The sequence below is a fragment of the Neurospora tetraspora genome (assembly GCF_033439725.1).
Source record: "Neurospora tetraspora strain CBS 560.94 chromosome Unknown B0H65scaffold_10, whole genome shotgun sequence".
NCBI classification, from domain to species: Eukaryota; Fungi; Ascomycota; class Sordariomycetes; order Sordariales; family Sordariaceae; genus Neurospora; species Neurospora tetraspora.
Genome location: NW_026944392.1, coordinates 415389 through 432846, shown reverse-complemented (window position 1 = coordinate 432846; position 17458 = coordinate 415389). Strand labels below are relative to the sequence as shown.

At 41.7% G+C, this 17458-nt stretch overlaps 3 protein-coding genes across 3 annotated transcripts; 1 reads left to right on the top strand and 2 right to left on the bottom strand.

Annotated features, from left to right (window-relative positions):
- Window positions 1–359: 359 nt before the first annotated feature.
- B0H65DRAFT_481164 (uncharacterized protein) lies at window positions 360–1690 on the bottom strand. Its single transcript, XM_062827621.1, has one exon. It carries the CDS (start codon window positions 1336–1338, stop codon window positions 1114–1116), a length of 225 nt encoding a protein of 74 aa, XP_062676745.1. The 5' UTR covers window positions 1339–1690; the 3' UTR covers window positions 360–1113.
- Window positions 1691–4449: 2759 nt separating this feature from the next.
- Window positions 4450–7027, bottom strand: B0H65DRAFT_76833 (succinate/fumarate mitochondrial transporter). Its single transcript, XM_062831387.1, has 5 exons — window positions 6534–7027; window positions 6363–6410; window positions 5581–6289; window positions 5369–5512; window positions 4450–4896 (listed from the first exon to the last, which is right to left on the bottom strand). The coding sequence occupies exons 1-5, from the start codon at window positions 6592–6594 to the stop codon at window positions 4875–4877; spliced, it is 984 nt and encodes a 327-aa protein (XP_062676744.1). The 5' UTR covers window positions 6595–7027; the 3' UTR covers window positions 4450–4874.
- On the top strand, window positions 6296–7685 carry B0H65DRAFT_76888 (uncharacterized protein). The gene is made up of 2 exons (XM_062831388.1): window positions 6296–6776; window positions 7157–7685. Exons 1-2 carry the CDS (start codon window positions 6636–6638, stop codon window positions 7616–7618), a joined length of 603 nt encoding a protein of 200 aa, XP_062676743.1. The 5' UTR covers window positions 6296–6635; the 3' UTR covers window positions 7619–7685.
- The last annotated feature ends 9773 nt before the right edge of the window (window positions 7686–17458 follow it).

Below are 17458 nucleotides of genomic sequence, written 5' to 3'. Positions count from 1 at the left end.
CGGACATGAGCCTGCCAATGTATCATTGGATCTTTTTTTTTATTCATTTTCGTTTCCGTTTGTTGTCTACGTAAAACATAATTCCTATGTCGGGAGGTGCATAACATATACCTAGGTAGCCATATTCCGGCGGCCCAGAAGTCGCCGTTGGGAACTCGTTAGAGCGGATATTGTTGGATATTGGAGATGGAAAGCATGGAGGAGCATGGAGGAACATGGAGGAGATACCAATTGAAGTTTTTGGAACCGATTCTTTGTCGTTTACCTGGTCCGCTATCGTGAACCCTTTGAGCGACTCTTTCCCGATCCCACTCAGTTTGCTCCTTGTTGTGTCCCTTACAGCACCAGGTAACTTGCCTGGATGAATCAGCTATCGAAGGATCGAGTCAATGCCGGATGAGCTTTCTCTTGATCGCTTGATCGCCTCAACGCCGTTGGATGTCCAGATGAATGGCCAATGAATGTCCGTCGGAGCAATGGAAAGAGGGAGAGATGGATAGCTGCACATCAAACGATGACGATGCCCTGCCGCTTCCCGGGTGAGATGGCGTTTTCTTCCGCCAAAGGCCGCCAGCTAGTTCGCCGTTCGCCAGCCTGCATGGTGTAAAGGCTGTGGAACGTAGGGAGATCGGGAACAGCTTGCGCGGATGGAAATCGTTAACCTTCTCTGCCGTCTGTCTCTGCAGTTTAAATGTTGATGTTTCGAAGTTTTTGAGGAGGGAATGTTTGTTTTCGCGCGCCCCCTGCTGTATGTATAGGATGAGGGTTAGGTACCTCGGCGAGGGTCGGTCTGTCCGCACGGCGTCTGCTCGGTGTAAGTCCTTGAGAAGTTTGGGAAACTCCTCTGCTACACCAAGAACTCGCGGACAAGACAGAAGACACTAATAGCAACAACAGGTCACGACGGTCCAGCAGCGTCTACTAATCCCCCCCGGTAGGTACTCGTGACGAGATCTTTTTGTCAACCTCGCGAGGTGTCAAACGTTAACGTCAGTCAGTATCACCGGATGCCGTCCGTGGAGGGTGCGCCATCTCATGGCCAAAGGCTGTCAAACTTCAAACATTAACTTGTGAAGACTTATTTGTCTGGTCCGTCCCTGGAGATCCAGTGGGTCAAGATTGAATCAAGGGGTGCGGTGCGTGTTTGCCCATCACAAGCACTTCGTTGACACGCAACACCACATCGTAACGGGCCGTCGGGCTCGGTGGATAGCGGAGAATGGGTGACGTGACGGGCCACGGAGGTTGGGTGGGTGACAGATGGCGGATGCCGAATATGACAGGAGGAGGAGGAAGGACTGGCAGCAGCAACAACAACAAGCGGAAGATGGAAGGCATGGCGGGCGAAAGAGCAGAAGCCCGAAAGACGGACAGGACAGGCGGCGCTGAGTGCAAGAGGCACTTGATGATAAACCAGTGAGTGGCTGAGAGGACTCGGACCTCGAAAGTCCTAACTCAAATGTGTGAAAGAAGGCGGAAGTGGGAGAAGTGGGAGACTCATGAGAGATGGATGGGGAGAGAAGCAAAAAGGCCAAGCTACCTTAAGCTGTCCTTTACGGAAGACATGACATGACGATGGAGGGAGGATGTGAAAGGTGTGCAATCAATCCATGCCATGTCAAATATATCCAAACCGGTTGCACCAATGCTGATGACGGGCATGACGGACAGGAATTGAAAGAAACAAAACGGGTTGGGTTACACAGCGCTCGCTGTACACTGCCGTGACTGTCTTGAGACTGACTGCCTGAGACTGCCTCACTGCATACCGGCGTAACGGGGAAACCGGGAAAAAAAAAGCAGCGGGCCGTCTTGGAGGGTCTTGGATGATGCTCTTGCAGGAGGGCTCCTTGGTTGTCTTGGCTGTCTTGGGAAGAAGCGGTTTCAAGTGCCGTTATAGCCGGGCCTGCCTGCTTCAGAGAACGAACTGTAAACCTGGAAGGATGAGGATAGGCGGCTGGCTGGGGAGGCAACAGGGAGGAGACTAGACGATGGAGAAACTCGGTGGTGGAGGGTTGTCACACTTCCTTTGTCTTGCATGTGTGTCGAACACCTTCCGAACACCTTCCTTTTGTTGTCTTGGATTATGGATGGTATTTGTCCCCATGTGTTTACCACCTCTTCTCGTAGGAGTTCAGACCCGGGGGGGCTTAATGGCATCGTGTTGTGATGAGGCGATTGCTGCGCTTGTCAAAAAAGCCATAAAGGAAAACAAGTACCCCGGACAACAGAGAAGGTTAGGAGACTTAACAGTTTTCAGTGTAGTGATGGGTCAGATCAGATAGTGACATATCTACATGGACTGACTCCCAGTGAGTACAACCACCCTCGTCAATATGGATCTCAGATGTCTGATTTCCATCCTTCACACTCGTACAGCGACTTGATAAAGCAGGTAGCGTGGGGTATGAAATAACCACCTAGGTATCAACCGTCTACAACGACGACGTCGTCGTCGGCGACCTGAACCATGTAAGCTAGATGCTCACACCATTGTTACAAAAGAGACGAGAACCTCACCAGTTATAGCCTCTGGAGGTAATGCAGAGGTACTGTCCGTCTCCATCTCCGTATCCATCTCCAACTCCTTTGCCTCACTCACTCTCCCTCTCCCTCTCCCTCTCCCTCTCCCCTCTCTCCTCTCCCCCAAAAGATTCTATATCTCCACCCACCACCACCACCACCACCACCCACCACTAGGCACTATCCGCCAAGCGCAGGCGCAGGCGTCTCTAGTTGAACAATCGAGCAAGGTCATTACCTATCCGTGGACCCTCACGTCCTATGTCTAGACACATACAGGTAGGGACTGACGAGGTATAGGCTTGTCCGACACTTCCGAAACCTGGAGATCCCGAGATGATTGATGATCGTGGACTGGACGGACCACTGCAGATTAACTAACTATCCCTTGCCGACCGACCGGTCGAGCATCATGCCTACAGCCTGCCAGGAGAGCGGTCCGCGGAGGTTGTCGAGGACTGTTGGTTTTTTTTTTTTTCTTTCTTTTCTTTCAAGCGAACGTAGATTGTATTCCTGTATTCCTGTTTTTTTTTGTGGTAGTTCTGATGGAGTTTGTTTGCTGGGATGCTGAGACCTTTTAAACTGTTGCGAGGTTGCCGATCGATACCTGCGTTGAGGGATCGTTAGTTAGAGATGGTTGAAGTCGATGGAGGATTAGTTCGGGGAATCGGGGGGTGCTGTGTCTGGTACATACATACCCATACCTAGATCGAGATCTCTCTCCTTCTTGATGCCCGTCGATCCTTCGATTGCAGTCATTGACATCGATCAAAATTCATTTTCATCCTCTTTGATCTTTCTCCTGTAGTTCTACCTTCCTTATCCTTTTGTGTGGTCCCCGCCATCCACTCCTTTGACTTCCGTTCTGCTTTTGTTCGCTCGTTCCCTCTTTCCCTCTTTCCCTCTTCCCCTCTTTCCCTCTTTCCCTCTTTCCCTCTTTCCCTCTTTCCCCCTTTTCCCGTCCTACTTCGTGCCGGCCAGGTCCACTTACCCCGTCACTGACTCCTGGAAGAAACTTGATGGGAGACAATAAGAAAGTCAAGATAAAGAAAAAGGAGGGGAAAAAAAAAAAAAGAACAAGAAGCAGAAGGACCGCCGATTGGAAAACAAGAGGACGAGAAGGAGGACGAGAAGGAGGAGGAAGAAGAAGAAGAAGAAGAAGAAGAAGAAGAAGGAAAAGAAGCCTGGGCAATCGACGCGAACTTATACCCTTGAGCGGCGGCGTTCCATGGTGATCGGTGTCGCTCCTCCAGAAATCTAGATACCTGTACCCCGTACCCATCAGGCGCGAACCAGTGCCTAGAAGTATGATTCATGACATGAGGGCAAGTCAGTAGAATAGGTACTGTTATGGACGAGGTCGTCGAGAACAAACTGGATATTTGAGAGGCTCTGAGCTCTGAAAATATCGGCGGTCCGGCATGTAATTTTGTTGCTTCAGTTGTCCGTTGAACGATGCCAGGATTGATTATGTGGTAACTTGAGCCAGTCGGGGTAGACATATATTACCATCGGAAATACGGACCAGTCAATGTCCGACCGAGGTAGCCTGGGAGTTACCCAACCCAAAACACACAACGGACGGATGTTGGTCATGAGATGTACCTGCATATGTCAAGCAGGGACTTGGTTGGACTTCCTGACGTCCATGTTTGTTCTTCGGTCCATTCTGCACCAGACCCTCCGACAATTGTGACCCGTATTGGGGAATGCCATCGTATAAGAAATCCCAGTGAAAGTTCTTCAAATAAAGTGATATTCAAGACCATCCATCCATACATGCAATGCTAATGCCATGCCATGCCATGCAAAAGACAAAAAGAAATAGGTAGGAGAAAAACCAATCCAAGCCGTTTTCTCTATCCCATCCATGCCTTTTAAAAAGCCCTCCCACCCGTACCGCGTTCCCGGTCTTCGTTCGTCATCTTAATCCTCGTATGTACATGAACGTGAAAAACCCAACAGCAAGCCCTACCCAAATCGCCGTATCGCCGCGCCGCGAACTCCGGATACAAACGAATTAAGGAATGCGACGTCGATGATATAGTGGGGTGCTGATGTTGGGGATGGGAAGACAAGACCACGACCGTTTGCTCATCTGAGCGTCGTCTCGTGTCTTGGGGTCCCGTGGTTGACGATGATACGTTGCCTCCTGCTGATCGCTATGCTTCGCTGTGCTCGTCCTTGCGATGTGTGCTATGTACCCCGTATTGTATGTGCGTGTGAATGCGTATATGCAAGCTGGTGATGATGACGATCGAACTCTGTTGTGTGCATGCGCCGCTGAAATGATGCAATGATGTGTTGTGTAAAAAATTGAAAAACGCTCGTCAGTGTCGTGAAATCAGAGCTTAGAGCTTAGCCTCAGCGGTGCTGTAAATCATCCAGTTTTAGCCCATGTTCTCTTCCATCATGATACAAACGTAACTTCTCGCGATGCAGTTTGTCAAAGCAGAATGCAAAAAGCCAAGAAGCCAAACGTCAAAGTAGGATCCACTAGATACCACCAAAATGCAACATCGTGGTACGCCCCCAACAAAAAAGAAGGGTATATACAATCAATCGCCGTGACCAGAGAACTTTTCCCCGCCATCACCGACACCATGACCGTCTTTTGACAGAGACAAGAAAAGCCACATGCAAAAAAACAAGAAGGGGAAAGCATAACAGGGGGTGTGGGGGAAAACAAGGGGGCCGTGTCCAATCCGCGCATGTGACAGCGCACCAAGACAACAGCGACAGGGATCCTCGGCTAATGTTTCCAATCGCCTCAACCCATCATCTTCTTTCATCAACGTCATCACGATCATCACTTTTTCAATTCGCACAAAATCACTCCTCGTACCTTCCACCAGTCAAAGCAGCAGGACCGGTCCGCTCGATCTTCTGCTTGAGGTACTCGTAGACAGTGAAGGTGACGGCCTGACCGGGCGCGACACGCATGATGCGGGGGGTGATGCCCTTGTAGAAGGCGTGGAAACCTTCTTGCCTGTTGTCGCATTTGCATCAGTGACTATGGTACAGAGGCTGAAAGGAAAGGGACGGGAGGCTACTCACTTGAACATCTCACCAGCGATCTTGGTAATTCTCTGGATTGCCGACTCGCCGGGCTGAGCAACGCTCTTCTGGAGTCTGGTCTTGATGGTATCGATAGGAGCGTTCGAGAGAGGACCCATAGCACCAGAAACGAGACCAATAAGGGTGGTCTGGTAAGAGGGCAGGTTCTGGCCGACATACTCGGGCTGGAACTCATAGAGCCACTTCTTGAAGTAGCTGTAGGCAGTGAAGTTGACGGCCTGGTTGGAACCCTGGCGGAGCGCAGTCAGGGAAACACCGCGGTAAAGCGCACCGAAACCCTCCTCCTTGACAACAGTGAAGAGCGCATGCCCGGCGTTGCGGTACTTGGGAACGTCCAAAGGATCAGCCATGGAGTGGTGCTGCGCCTGCAGACGAATCTTGATGACCTCCATGGGGGTGACAACGGCAACGGCCTCGGTGACACCGGCGGCCAGACCGGCGAAGAAGGTGGCCTGACCCGAGACGATGCCGGTCTGCTTGTCGGCCAGGAGCTGCTTGTACCACTCGAACGAAGTGAAACGGATGGCCATCTTGGGGACGATACCGGTCAGGACGGCACCGAGACCCTTGTAGAGACCGAGCGCCGTCTCCTTCTTGACGATCTCGACACCGGTGCGGATGAAGCCGCGCTTAGCTTGGCCAGGCACGCGGCCGCGCTTGGAAAGCTGCATGCGGACCTTGATGGTATCTGCGGGAATGCCGAGGTTAGCCGGAGTCTGGGGTTTAGGGGCTGCGAGGCCATGCAATGGGGGATTGCTTACCGAGAGGGTGGCAGACGAGAGCCTCCATCATACCGGCACCACCACCAGCTTTATTAGCATGGAAAGGTTAGCAGTTTGTCCTTGATACGCCGCGACCAGACTGCCCGGCGCATTGCGCGCGAGTAGTAGCCTCCCGTCTCATCTCTTCTCCTCCAGCTGTGGGAGGCTCACCAATGAGGTTGGTGGCAGCGGAAGTCCGCTTCTTAGGATCCTGGTTGACCTTGGTCGCCATTGCTGCGGTTTGTGTATGTGTGTAGTGTGTGGTGTTGAAGGATGGTGATGTTCGGTGTAAGTGGTATTAAATCGGTTCGGCGCAACGGTGACAAATCGTCGGTATGGGTCCGTCTATGGCGTGTTCAAGTGGTAATTACTAATTCCCCCGTAAAAGAGAAGAAAAAGGAGCGAAAGGGAGAAGTGATCTGGGTGGCCTTGTTGGATATATCAATGGCGTGTCCACAGGGGGTATGGACCGAGGGATGGAGGTGGGTTGGTTGTGGGCTAGTCTTGGAGACAAGAGAGTCCGCTTCGCGAAGTTCGGCACTCCAGGGAAATCGCCGAAAATGTCTCGGGATGGCTGCTAAAGTTGACGACCCCTGTAACTTGGTACCGGACGTAGCTCGGTGTGGGGGAAGTTTAGTTGGCCGTGTCTGGAGAAGGGCAGAGACAAGGCTGGGCTGAGCTGGCTTGGATGGATGAACGTGTTGCCGTGAAGCACGAGAAGAATAATCGACACAAGATGCACAAAGCGTAGAGAGACAGCAGATGAACCCTTCCAGATATACGTGTTGCTGAAGTACAAGTCCAGTTCCCGGGGGATATCCGATCTAGATAGAGTCGCGGCGAGACAGGATGACACCCTGAGTTGCCAAGGACGAGGCCGGTTTGGGCGCGAGTCAGTGGTAAGGAGGATTGTTAACACCGGAAACGTAGGACTTGGTAGATCGGACTCCACTTCTGTGCTCACGGCGATGGAGACAGCAGAGGACCCTCTAGCAGCGGTTAAAAAGAATGGTAAAAAAGGGAGTTGGAGTCGGGTAAGGGGAGGCAGGCGGAGAATATGGAGCTTGATGTCAACAAGGACGGCAAGGTACACGACGACTTATAACGAGGACATGTGCCATCTTCCACCAGGTGTCTTTGTTCTCTTGCCGTCACTTTGCTCGATACGGTCAGGTCGGGCAACTCGGAAGCTTCCATATGACGCAGATCTCAGGACAGAGCTGAGCCGAGCACCGCGGTGGCCCGGCGACCTGTAACAGAGTCTCCAGGAAAGGAAGAAGCGGTGGTGCCGCGTGTGTACCGTCCCGGATGAGGCCGGGGACACGCAAGGATTCCTGGATTCTAGTGGCCCTTTTGGGGATTTTGGCGGCTGTGATTCGTTCCTGGCGGTCAAAGTGGTTCCTGGCAGAATTGGGGGGACTTGGTTGCTTTCCATATATCCGCAACCCCGGAATACTTGGCGTGACAGTGATGAGGGGGACGTTGCTGGATGGTTTGAAAGGATATTTTGGTGGACGACATGGACGATGAGACGCCCAACGAAGGATACCAAATTGTAGTGTTTCTTTTTGTTAGATGTGATGCATTGGCCAATGACAAGTTGTGACGGAGAACGTGCATAGTGCAAGCAGTGCAAAGGGCCAGAGAGCATGGGACCAAGAATAGGACCAGACATGACAGAAAGGGACGACATGCAGTGCCAGAAACCATTGATCTTTCCGCCCCCATATCGCTCTTCTGTGAGTGGCGTTAGTTAGTTAGGGTCAAGTCCGGACATATGGGATGAGCCCCAAGCCCCGTCATTCGGAGCAGCGGAGGGAAGGAAATCGGCGGAGAAGCCAGATGACTGGATAGAAGACGCGGCACTTACACGCACCCTCCCGCCCCGCGCCCGGTTGCCTGTCAGGTCGTTCGTTCCCCGTTGTACAGCGACATTAACATGGCATTTGAAACTTGTCACCTGCCACGCTCAACAGCTGCACCCCTGGCACAACCACCATGTTCATCGCATGCCAGTGACCAACTTTGGTGTACAAAAGCTTCCTTTCTGGCCAGCGCCGAGCCCGGGGTAATCAAAGCATGACGGCTTTACCTCTTCCCAGGCACAACTTGACACCAGGGACCTGGACTTGCTAGCAGCTGCTGTTCGAAAGTTGAGAGACGACAAAAGTCAGGCATCCTCGTGGCCAATTTGCACGGCCGTCGAAGAATGGAACTGTCCTCGTGACTCCCATGCCTTGCCTGTCAGATGCGAGACAGGCATCATGGAAATTCGCCTCAAGGGTTCTTTCTTCTAGTGTTACCGCATTCGACGAGTCTCGTCCGGCCTGGCGTCAAGACGAACAAATGGCCATGTCGACTGGCTTGTGATGGTTGTGTGACGTAGCTAATAACCGATTCGAAGAGCGGAAGGCCGACGGAGCTTGTGATTTTGCGGGGGCCGGGGATTGGCACCATGAAGCTGTCAGGGAAGAGGGAGAGAGCCGACGATGAGAAGAGAGAGCAGAGGGTGCACGAGCCAGTTTGTTGCCTGTGCGTGCTGTTGCCAGCCGGTGACGGGCAGCTATTGTCAGATTAGACGGTGCAGAATTAATTAATTGAAGAGTGTGTATCGCTTTCTCGAGCGAGCGCTCCAGAAGGTATGGGGGGTACTGGGGTAACCTAGATATGCCCAAAAATTAGGCTTAATTAGGTGGCTAGGAGTCTAACCCTTAACGAGTTAGCTAGAATCCCTACCCTTAAATTTAATATACCCCTTCACTTGTAAACTTTTTAAAATGGGCAAAAGTAAAGCTATTTATAGAGTTTCTCTTTTGGTACTTCGATTTTTCTAACTAAATTATAAATATCCCCTAATATATTATTACCAATCTCCTTCTCCTTCTTCTTTTCCTTATAAGCTAGCGTATTCACTATTCTAATTAACTCCTAGAATCTCTTATACTCCTACTATCCTAAAACCTTAATTAATCCGTTAATTAGCATTTTCTTCGTCTCCAAATACTCAATATCGATCCTCCCTACTTAAATCTCCTACTTTAACTAATAATTATAAATATTAATATATTTTAATTTAATTATTAATTTAATTACTTCAATAATTAATACCTAGATCGTTTAAGTATTATTACAATTAATTACAGGCACTTTTATATTAAAAGGAATTTCGATCTCCTTATAAAGGCATATAATAATAATAATTTCCTTTACTACGTTAGAGAGAGAGAGTAATTCTACTTTAATAATTATCATTGAAACTATCTTTTACTTAATAATATCCTAGTAAATTATACCCTTAAATAGTTTAATAGTAAAATTTTAAGAGTTCTTTCGATTAGGGGAATTATTAGCGTATAATATATTAAAAGCTAATTTTAACTTTTTTAAATTATTATAATATAGGGAAAAGTTAGGGTAGAATTCTAAGTAGTACAAAACTTCATTAGTAGCTTTACAATATTAAGGACCGGGATTGTAATTATAATGAATTAATTTACTGGCAGCGAAAATAATATTTGGTCGGGTAATAACGGTAGTGTATATAATAAAACTGATAACGACCTAATATTCCTAGATTTTATTAAAGGTAGTTACGCTATTAAAAGGTAGGAATTCTTTATTATTTATTAATATAAAGGCGAAGGTATAGAAATTCTTAATTAATTTAGTAATTTTATAAATATATTCCTATTAAATTAATTAAATTAAACGTTTCTCCCGGTTTCGAATAATTTTAATACTCAAAAATTATTAAGAATTATTACTTCTAATCAGCTTATACTTCTCCTCCAACTTTTTAGTAATTAAAATAAGTTTTTTATATTATAATTTATTAAAAGTAAATATAATATCGTTAACGTAATAGAAGATTAAAATTCTATCGCGTTTAAAAATATAAAAATCTTTAAATAATAGTTTGAATTTAAAAGTTTCGAAAGTACTATTAAATTTTCTCTACTATAATAAGGGAATACGTCGGAATTTATAAAAGGCCTTAAAGAATTTAAAAATAGTACTGTATTTATAATACTTAAATAATATATATATATAGATCTCTTTATCAAAATAGGTATTAATAAAGGTATTAACCGTATTATATTAAATAAATTCGAGGTTAAATAAAGTAATTTAAATAATAATAAATCGAAAGACCCGATTAGCAAAAATATAAATATATGTTTCTTTACCGTAATTATGCTATTAATTATTTCTAATGACGAAATAAATTTTAATATTTTAGAATCGACTGTATTTATTAAATTTATATATATATATTTATATATAATCGAAAATTTAAAAACCTTTAGTACGGGAAACGTTTTTATCAATTTCGACCTATAACCTTATTTCCTTATAATTATTAAAATATATTTCCTCTATTTATTTAAAAAAGATTACTAAAATTATAATATTCGAAATCGCAACAAATCTTTGATATTAGAAGGAGGTCTTATCGTTTAATAAAATCTAACCTACTACCCTTCATAATTAAATAATTAATTTCTATTTTAATAATATTTTTACTTTACCGTTATCCTATTAATTAAAGGAATCTCTTAATATTAAAAACGGCTTCCTATAATTTAAATATTAGGAAGGATATAAACTTTAGTAAATTCATAATTAGACTAGTAGTAAGGGTAATAAGTAGCGAAGTAAGTAGAAATAAATATTTAAATACGAAATCGATAAATATTTTATTTTGAAAGGCGGGCTCTAATACTTTTATAATTATTAATTCGGTCTTATTATTATCTTTTTAAAGCTTATTATCGAAGAATAATAAAAAGAGAAAAATAATACTATTATCTTCTATATTTTAATTAATAGTAAGAGGCTTAAAGTATTATATAGAGAGATAAAGTAATTAATCGATTCGGTTAAAGAAATTAACAATTTCGTCGGTAATTAATCTTTTTACAATTATATAATCTTTTAACTTCCTTAAATAGAACGAATCTTTATTAAATAATATATTATAAATATAAATGATACAACCTATTTAAAAATTCTAAACTTAATAAATAAAGGAGGTAGAATAGCCGATAAGGAATCCGATCTATACTTTTAATTAAAATTTTTTAAATCTCTATTCTTTCTTTTAAATAACAATTATTATTACATAAATTTTATATTTATAAATAGGTAAATAATTAAAATTAAATTTATAGGGCTCGGTTTATACCCTCTTATAATAAGTACTAAAAATATAGAATTGTTTATATAGTCATTTCTAATTATAAAAGTATTTAAGTAATCGATTATTAAAGTAAATTATAACTAAAATAATTTAAAATTAAAAATTATAAGGGAAATTCAAACTTTTAATTATTATATACGACCTCTCTTTAATTATACCCTTTAAACATTTAGTACCGCCGTTTTAAATTCAAATATTAAATATTAAAAGTTTGAAAATAATAAAGCAGATAGTAAATTAATTTTTAACGTATTAACTATTAAATTTATTATCGAATTTAATATCTTTAATTTTAATATTATATTAATAGTAAATTATATCGATAATACCGAATAGATTTCGAACGATTATAATTACTTACTAGTTGGCTATATAAATGTCTTAAATAAAATTAATTTAACAATATATAATAAATATTACTGATTTATACTTATTTCTTCCTTCTTTAAAATTAAGGAAGTTAATAGAGAAGTACTCGCCAAGCTTATATCTTCGGTCGCGTAGCCTTCGTATAATATTTTACTTAATTTTCGAAATATTTTATATATTATATTAATAAGTAGCAGGGCCTTTAAATTTAGCGCCCTCGACGTTATGAAATTATTCGAGGATTTAGGGACCTGGGTAGCTGAATTTCCCGTACTATAAACTCGCTAGTATTTTATAAACGCGTCGGCCGGTATAGGAATTAAAACAATTTCGTCGGGTAAAGAAAGCGGCGCGATTAAAGGATAGAAGAAAGTATTCGAAAACTATTTAATAATAAATATTTTAAAGGTAATAAAAAACAAAGCCGTTTAATCGATGAAGGTAATTATTAAATAATTTATAATCTTAATAAAAACCCTACTTATGAAGTAGTTAAAAAAATATAAAATTTATAGTAAGATTAAAGTAGAAGGCTACCTCCTTCAACCTTAATTGAAAAGGTCCTCTCTATCCTTAAACTTCTATATTAACGATCCTAAAACCATTAATAAGTATTTAAAAGTTACTAGCTTAAGCGTAGTCCTTTAAGGACGTTGCTTGAGATGAAGAAAAGCGAATAATTTCGTTAAAAATATAAAAGGAAATACTAGAATCGAGGATAATAAAATTGTTGAGAGGGTAAAATTCCCTTTTATTACCCGTATTAAAGGTACTTTATTTAACGAAAAATATTAAATTATAAGTACCGATTTTTCGGTTCCTTTATTACTTAGAAGCGATAGTAGCATTATATATAAAGGCAATAAAGCGGTCCCGTCTTTGGTTTTTAGCTTTCTCGACCTCTGTACGAATTTCTAAATATTTTTTAAAATTCTTATTAATAAGCTTCTAAATTAGAAGAGCAGGCTTCTATTTAGGGTTATCCTTAATTTTAGGTATTAAATATTAATAGCGTATTATTAAGTAAAGTCTTCGCTCGCAAACTTTATATTATAATAAAGAACCTATTTTCTTTTTCGGCTATAAAAAATCTTTAGCGTTTTTATCTGCCCTACGTTTTTTCCTTGCGTTTACCTTTGTAACGGGTCTGCAAGAGTAAGGCACAGCGAGCAGTCGTGTAAGGTTGAAATGCTATATTTGACAAGGAAAGAAAGAGAGGAAAGACTGCACCAGAAGGGTGCAGTCGAAAGAAAGTTTTGTACAACCAGTACCAAGACCGTACGGGCCAGGCAATTATACGGGTCTGGCCAACTAGAAGGCTCGCATTGTAATTTATCGGCTTATCGGGCCGGCAGGCTGTAGGATACGGCTTAGCAATAGCCAAACTTACCCCCTAGGCTCTAGCCCTATAATATTACCCCCCTACTCCCCCTTAGGAAGTTCAGTCTACCCCTCTTAAGAGTATAGTCTACCGTACAAAGTATTAAGTAGTTAATTATACAAAAATAACGAAATCTATTAACAACCGCTCCCAACCAAATACCTATCTAAATAGGGAAGAAATTAATAATATTAAGAAAAGTATCTATATTGAGCCCCCAAATAAACGTTATACAACTATTTACTTCCTACCCGAGTCGGTAATATTCTAAACGTTATAAATACCTACCCTTATAGAATTAGTCCTAATATACGAGAATTAAAATTAAATTAGGAAATATATTTATACCTTGCCTATCCGGGGCCCTTTTGTACTAAAATAAATCTATACCGCGTAATAATTAGTATTAAAGTAATTACCTAATACTTTATATTATTCTACTTTTCCTATTAGTAGTAATTATTAATTACCGCGTTCTCTAAAACGTAGTAACTATAAATTATTATTTTAATTCCCTCGCTAAGGAATAACCTTAATAAATCTTTATATTTACGAAATATTATATTTATTACCCTTTTATAATTGCATTTTATAGTAAATACTATTAAATAATATAGTTAGGCAGCGAAGTGTATTGTATAGTAATTTTACTACTTATTTAGTTAGTAGATAACATACTTAGTAAATTAATTAAAAATCCCTCCTATACGGATATAATAGCGCTCCTTCATTCCTAATATCATTAAGGCGTTCTTATTTATTAATAAAATAATGACTTAGTCTAAGAGCTCCTCTCTTTAATTATTACTATTATAATTATTTAAGCTCCTACTATATTAAAATAAATTAATTCTATTTTTATAAAATTAATATTATTCTTCGGATTATAATTATTATTGCTATTATCCTCTTTTCTCTTTTATTTCTTTATTTAAATAGAGTTTGAAGTTTTCCTAACGACGTTAATATCGAAGGATCGTTGATATTTCTAATTAAACCTACCTAGGGGAAATAAAAGCTAAAAAAAAATATTATTATTTAAAATAGTATACGAAAAAGTAGGCGGATAGCTTGTATTGTAAGTAGCGAATCTATTTATGTAGGGATTTTAAGGAGAGAATTAGTATTATTATTGAAAGGGACGGAAGTCCGGGCAATAATTATAATTGGGATTAATTGTAAGCGAGTGAACAAAATCGAACGAAGCGAATACGAAGTTTTCTTAACGTACTAGTAAGAAAATAGTAACGCGGGCACAAAAAATGTAGAGGGAGGGGTACTATCATTGAGGGACGAGAGCGACGGCGAGAGGTTACCGTTGAAAAATGAGAACGATAGTATTACTAAAGGAAATAAGAATAATATGGAGAGGGTATTACGAAAGATTAAAGTAATGAAAGGGAAATTCTTTAAACGTATAGGCGAGGTATAAAATATTTGAAAAGAGGGTTAAATATAATATAATGAGTCAATAAGAGTAAAGTATAGCAAACAATCATATAAGGTTGAAACACTATATTTAATAAGGAAAAAAAGAGAGGAAAGATTATATTAGAAGGGTGTAGTTGAAAGAAGGTTTTATATAATTAGTGCTAAGACCGTACAGGCTAAGTAGTTATACGGGTCTAGCCAACTAGAAGGCTCGCATCGCAGCTTATTGGCTTATCGGGCTGGCAGGCTGCAGGATACGGCTTGGCAACAGCCAAGCTTAACCCCTGGGCTCTAGTCCCATGACAACCTTCCGCTTCTTTTTATAATTAAAATTAGAAGTATCCTCCTTATCTAATGTAAACTCTTACGAATTAGAATAACCGATAATTTAAACGCCGTATATAATAGCCTTCTTATTAAATGTAATTATAACGATAATATATTTCCGGATACTGACCTTTCTAAAGTTAACAGATATGTCTTTATAATTTAAAAATTCATTTTTAAATTCGGTATTAAATTTCTATAAATTTACTACTTAAATAGGCTTATATAGCCGGACTATATCGATAACATTGGTAAATTACAAAGTAGGGGTAGAGCAATTATTAATTTTAAAACGTTTTCCGGCGGTTATAAGAATTTTCTATTTGGATAATTACTATTCCAAGTCCTTAGGGACCTTCTTCTAAATTTCTTTAATAAAGGTTTAGTAATTATAACGAATTTTAGCGATTTAATTGATAGGATAGTAATTAATTTAACCCTCAATCTTTTTAAACTAGTTTTTAATAGACCAATCCTATTCGAACGAGGAATTAATATAATAAGCCGCGATATAAGTATTTATTTAGTTATAGATTCGAATATTAGCGTTATTAAAATTCTTCTAATATTTATAGTAGGTATTATATATATTATTAATTTAATTGTATACTACCTTCCTAGCGGTCGTTAAATCGATAGCGGGGTTAATAATTATATCCTCTAAAATATCCTATTTAATATAATATTCATCCTCCTCTTCCTTTTTATTTTCTTCTTCCTCTATTTCTTTATTGTTAGCGCTTTCGGCGGCTTCTTATTAAAATTAGGTAGTAGTAATAATTTTAGTAATAATACTGGTATTCGTATTATTAATATTAATAATAGTAATAATAATAATTGTTGTAGTAATAATTATGACCTTCTTAATTCAGATTCTACGGTTGAATTTGACAAGCTCTTTCTTTACTACTAGAAGGCGGTCCTTAGCCTACTTTATAAGAAAAAAATCTTCCGGCTTGGGGGGTAGAACTTAATAGATTATAGGTCCTCCTTTAAGTAGCTAATTACTAAATTTTTAATTATTATTAGCAAGTCTCTTAAAAGCCTTATACTCATTAGGCTAATTGCCAGGCGATTTGAAGATTATTCTGACGGTCTTGTCAGTGGATTCCTTTGATAGGGATATGGTTACTTAAAAGTAGGTTAGTGATTGAACGTGAATATGCAAATTAGACTATTAATTGTCAGATTAGACAGTGCAGAATTAATTAATTGAAGAGTGTATATCGCTTTCTCAAGCGAGAATTCTAGAAGGTATAGGGGGTGCTGGGGTAACCTAGATATGCCCAGAAATCAGGCTTAATCAGGTGGCTGGGAGTCTAACCCTCAACGAGTTAGCCAGAATCCCCACCCTTGAATCTGACAGCTGTTGATAATTGCCTGCCAAGGGCGAGCGGAATGTCACCGCCAGTGATCGTGTCCGGCGCAGCGTCGCAACACCATGGAAGAAGTTGGAGAAGGTCAATTGGCGACAAGGGTTCTCCACCCCGCAGCGTCCGAACCATCCAGCCGAGAATTTCAAAGTTCGAACCGTCCACCGCCTGAGTGCAGAGTGACAGCTTCTTATCAGATCCGAGTCGACCGAATTGCTCTGGCTGATCCGGTGAGGTTTGATGTCTTTTCGAAATACTTCCCGAAGTCTTCCGGGAGGAGCCGAGCCTTCCAGGTGCCCAGCCACGTGCCAGCTTTCCCTCCTGGCCTCATCAATTCCGCTGTTTGGGCTTCTTTCTTTCCAGTTGCGCGTCTCGAGGGGTGACAGTGCTCACCGGTGACGGCGCCCTGGTCCCTCAGAGTGCCAATGCCGAGGTTGAATCCTACCACTTCGTCAGAGTCAAACTCAATGTCACCGCCGACAACGGCGACCATGGCGCTTGCGAACTCTCTAGTGCGTTCTTCGGTATGGCGCCCGCTGGAGACATCTCGCTGGAGACATCTCGCTGATGACTCTAACGACGGAGGAGAATCCGGTCTGTGAATGTTTGAAATCAACGACGGTGAAGAAGAGTCAACAAAACTCACCAATACCCGCCGACAGCCGTCGTTCCCGCGCTCCGGAGCCCGGCAAATGTCGGGTCTCGGCCAATATTAACCCGAATTCGGTCATTGATCGTTTGATCGTGTCTTTGTCCCTATTGCGTGCTGTGAGGCGACATTTGTTTGATGTCGTGATGAGACAAGACACGCTCTCCGATGCTCCGTGGTGTCACCGACTCGCCGTGACCGTAGAGGTACCCATTACTGTTCTTATCGTGCTTCGATAAGCTATGCGACAGTTTGACTGCCACGAGCTTATCGTTGTCACGGAAGCGCGGGAAGATGGTACCTTAGTGCTTGAGATGTGCCGGTGCTCAACCAAATTCGTGAAAAAAATTAGGGAGAGCAGTCGTT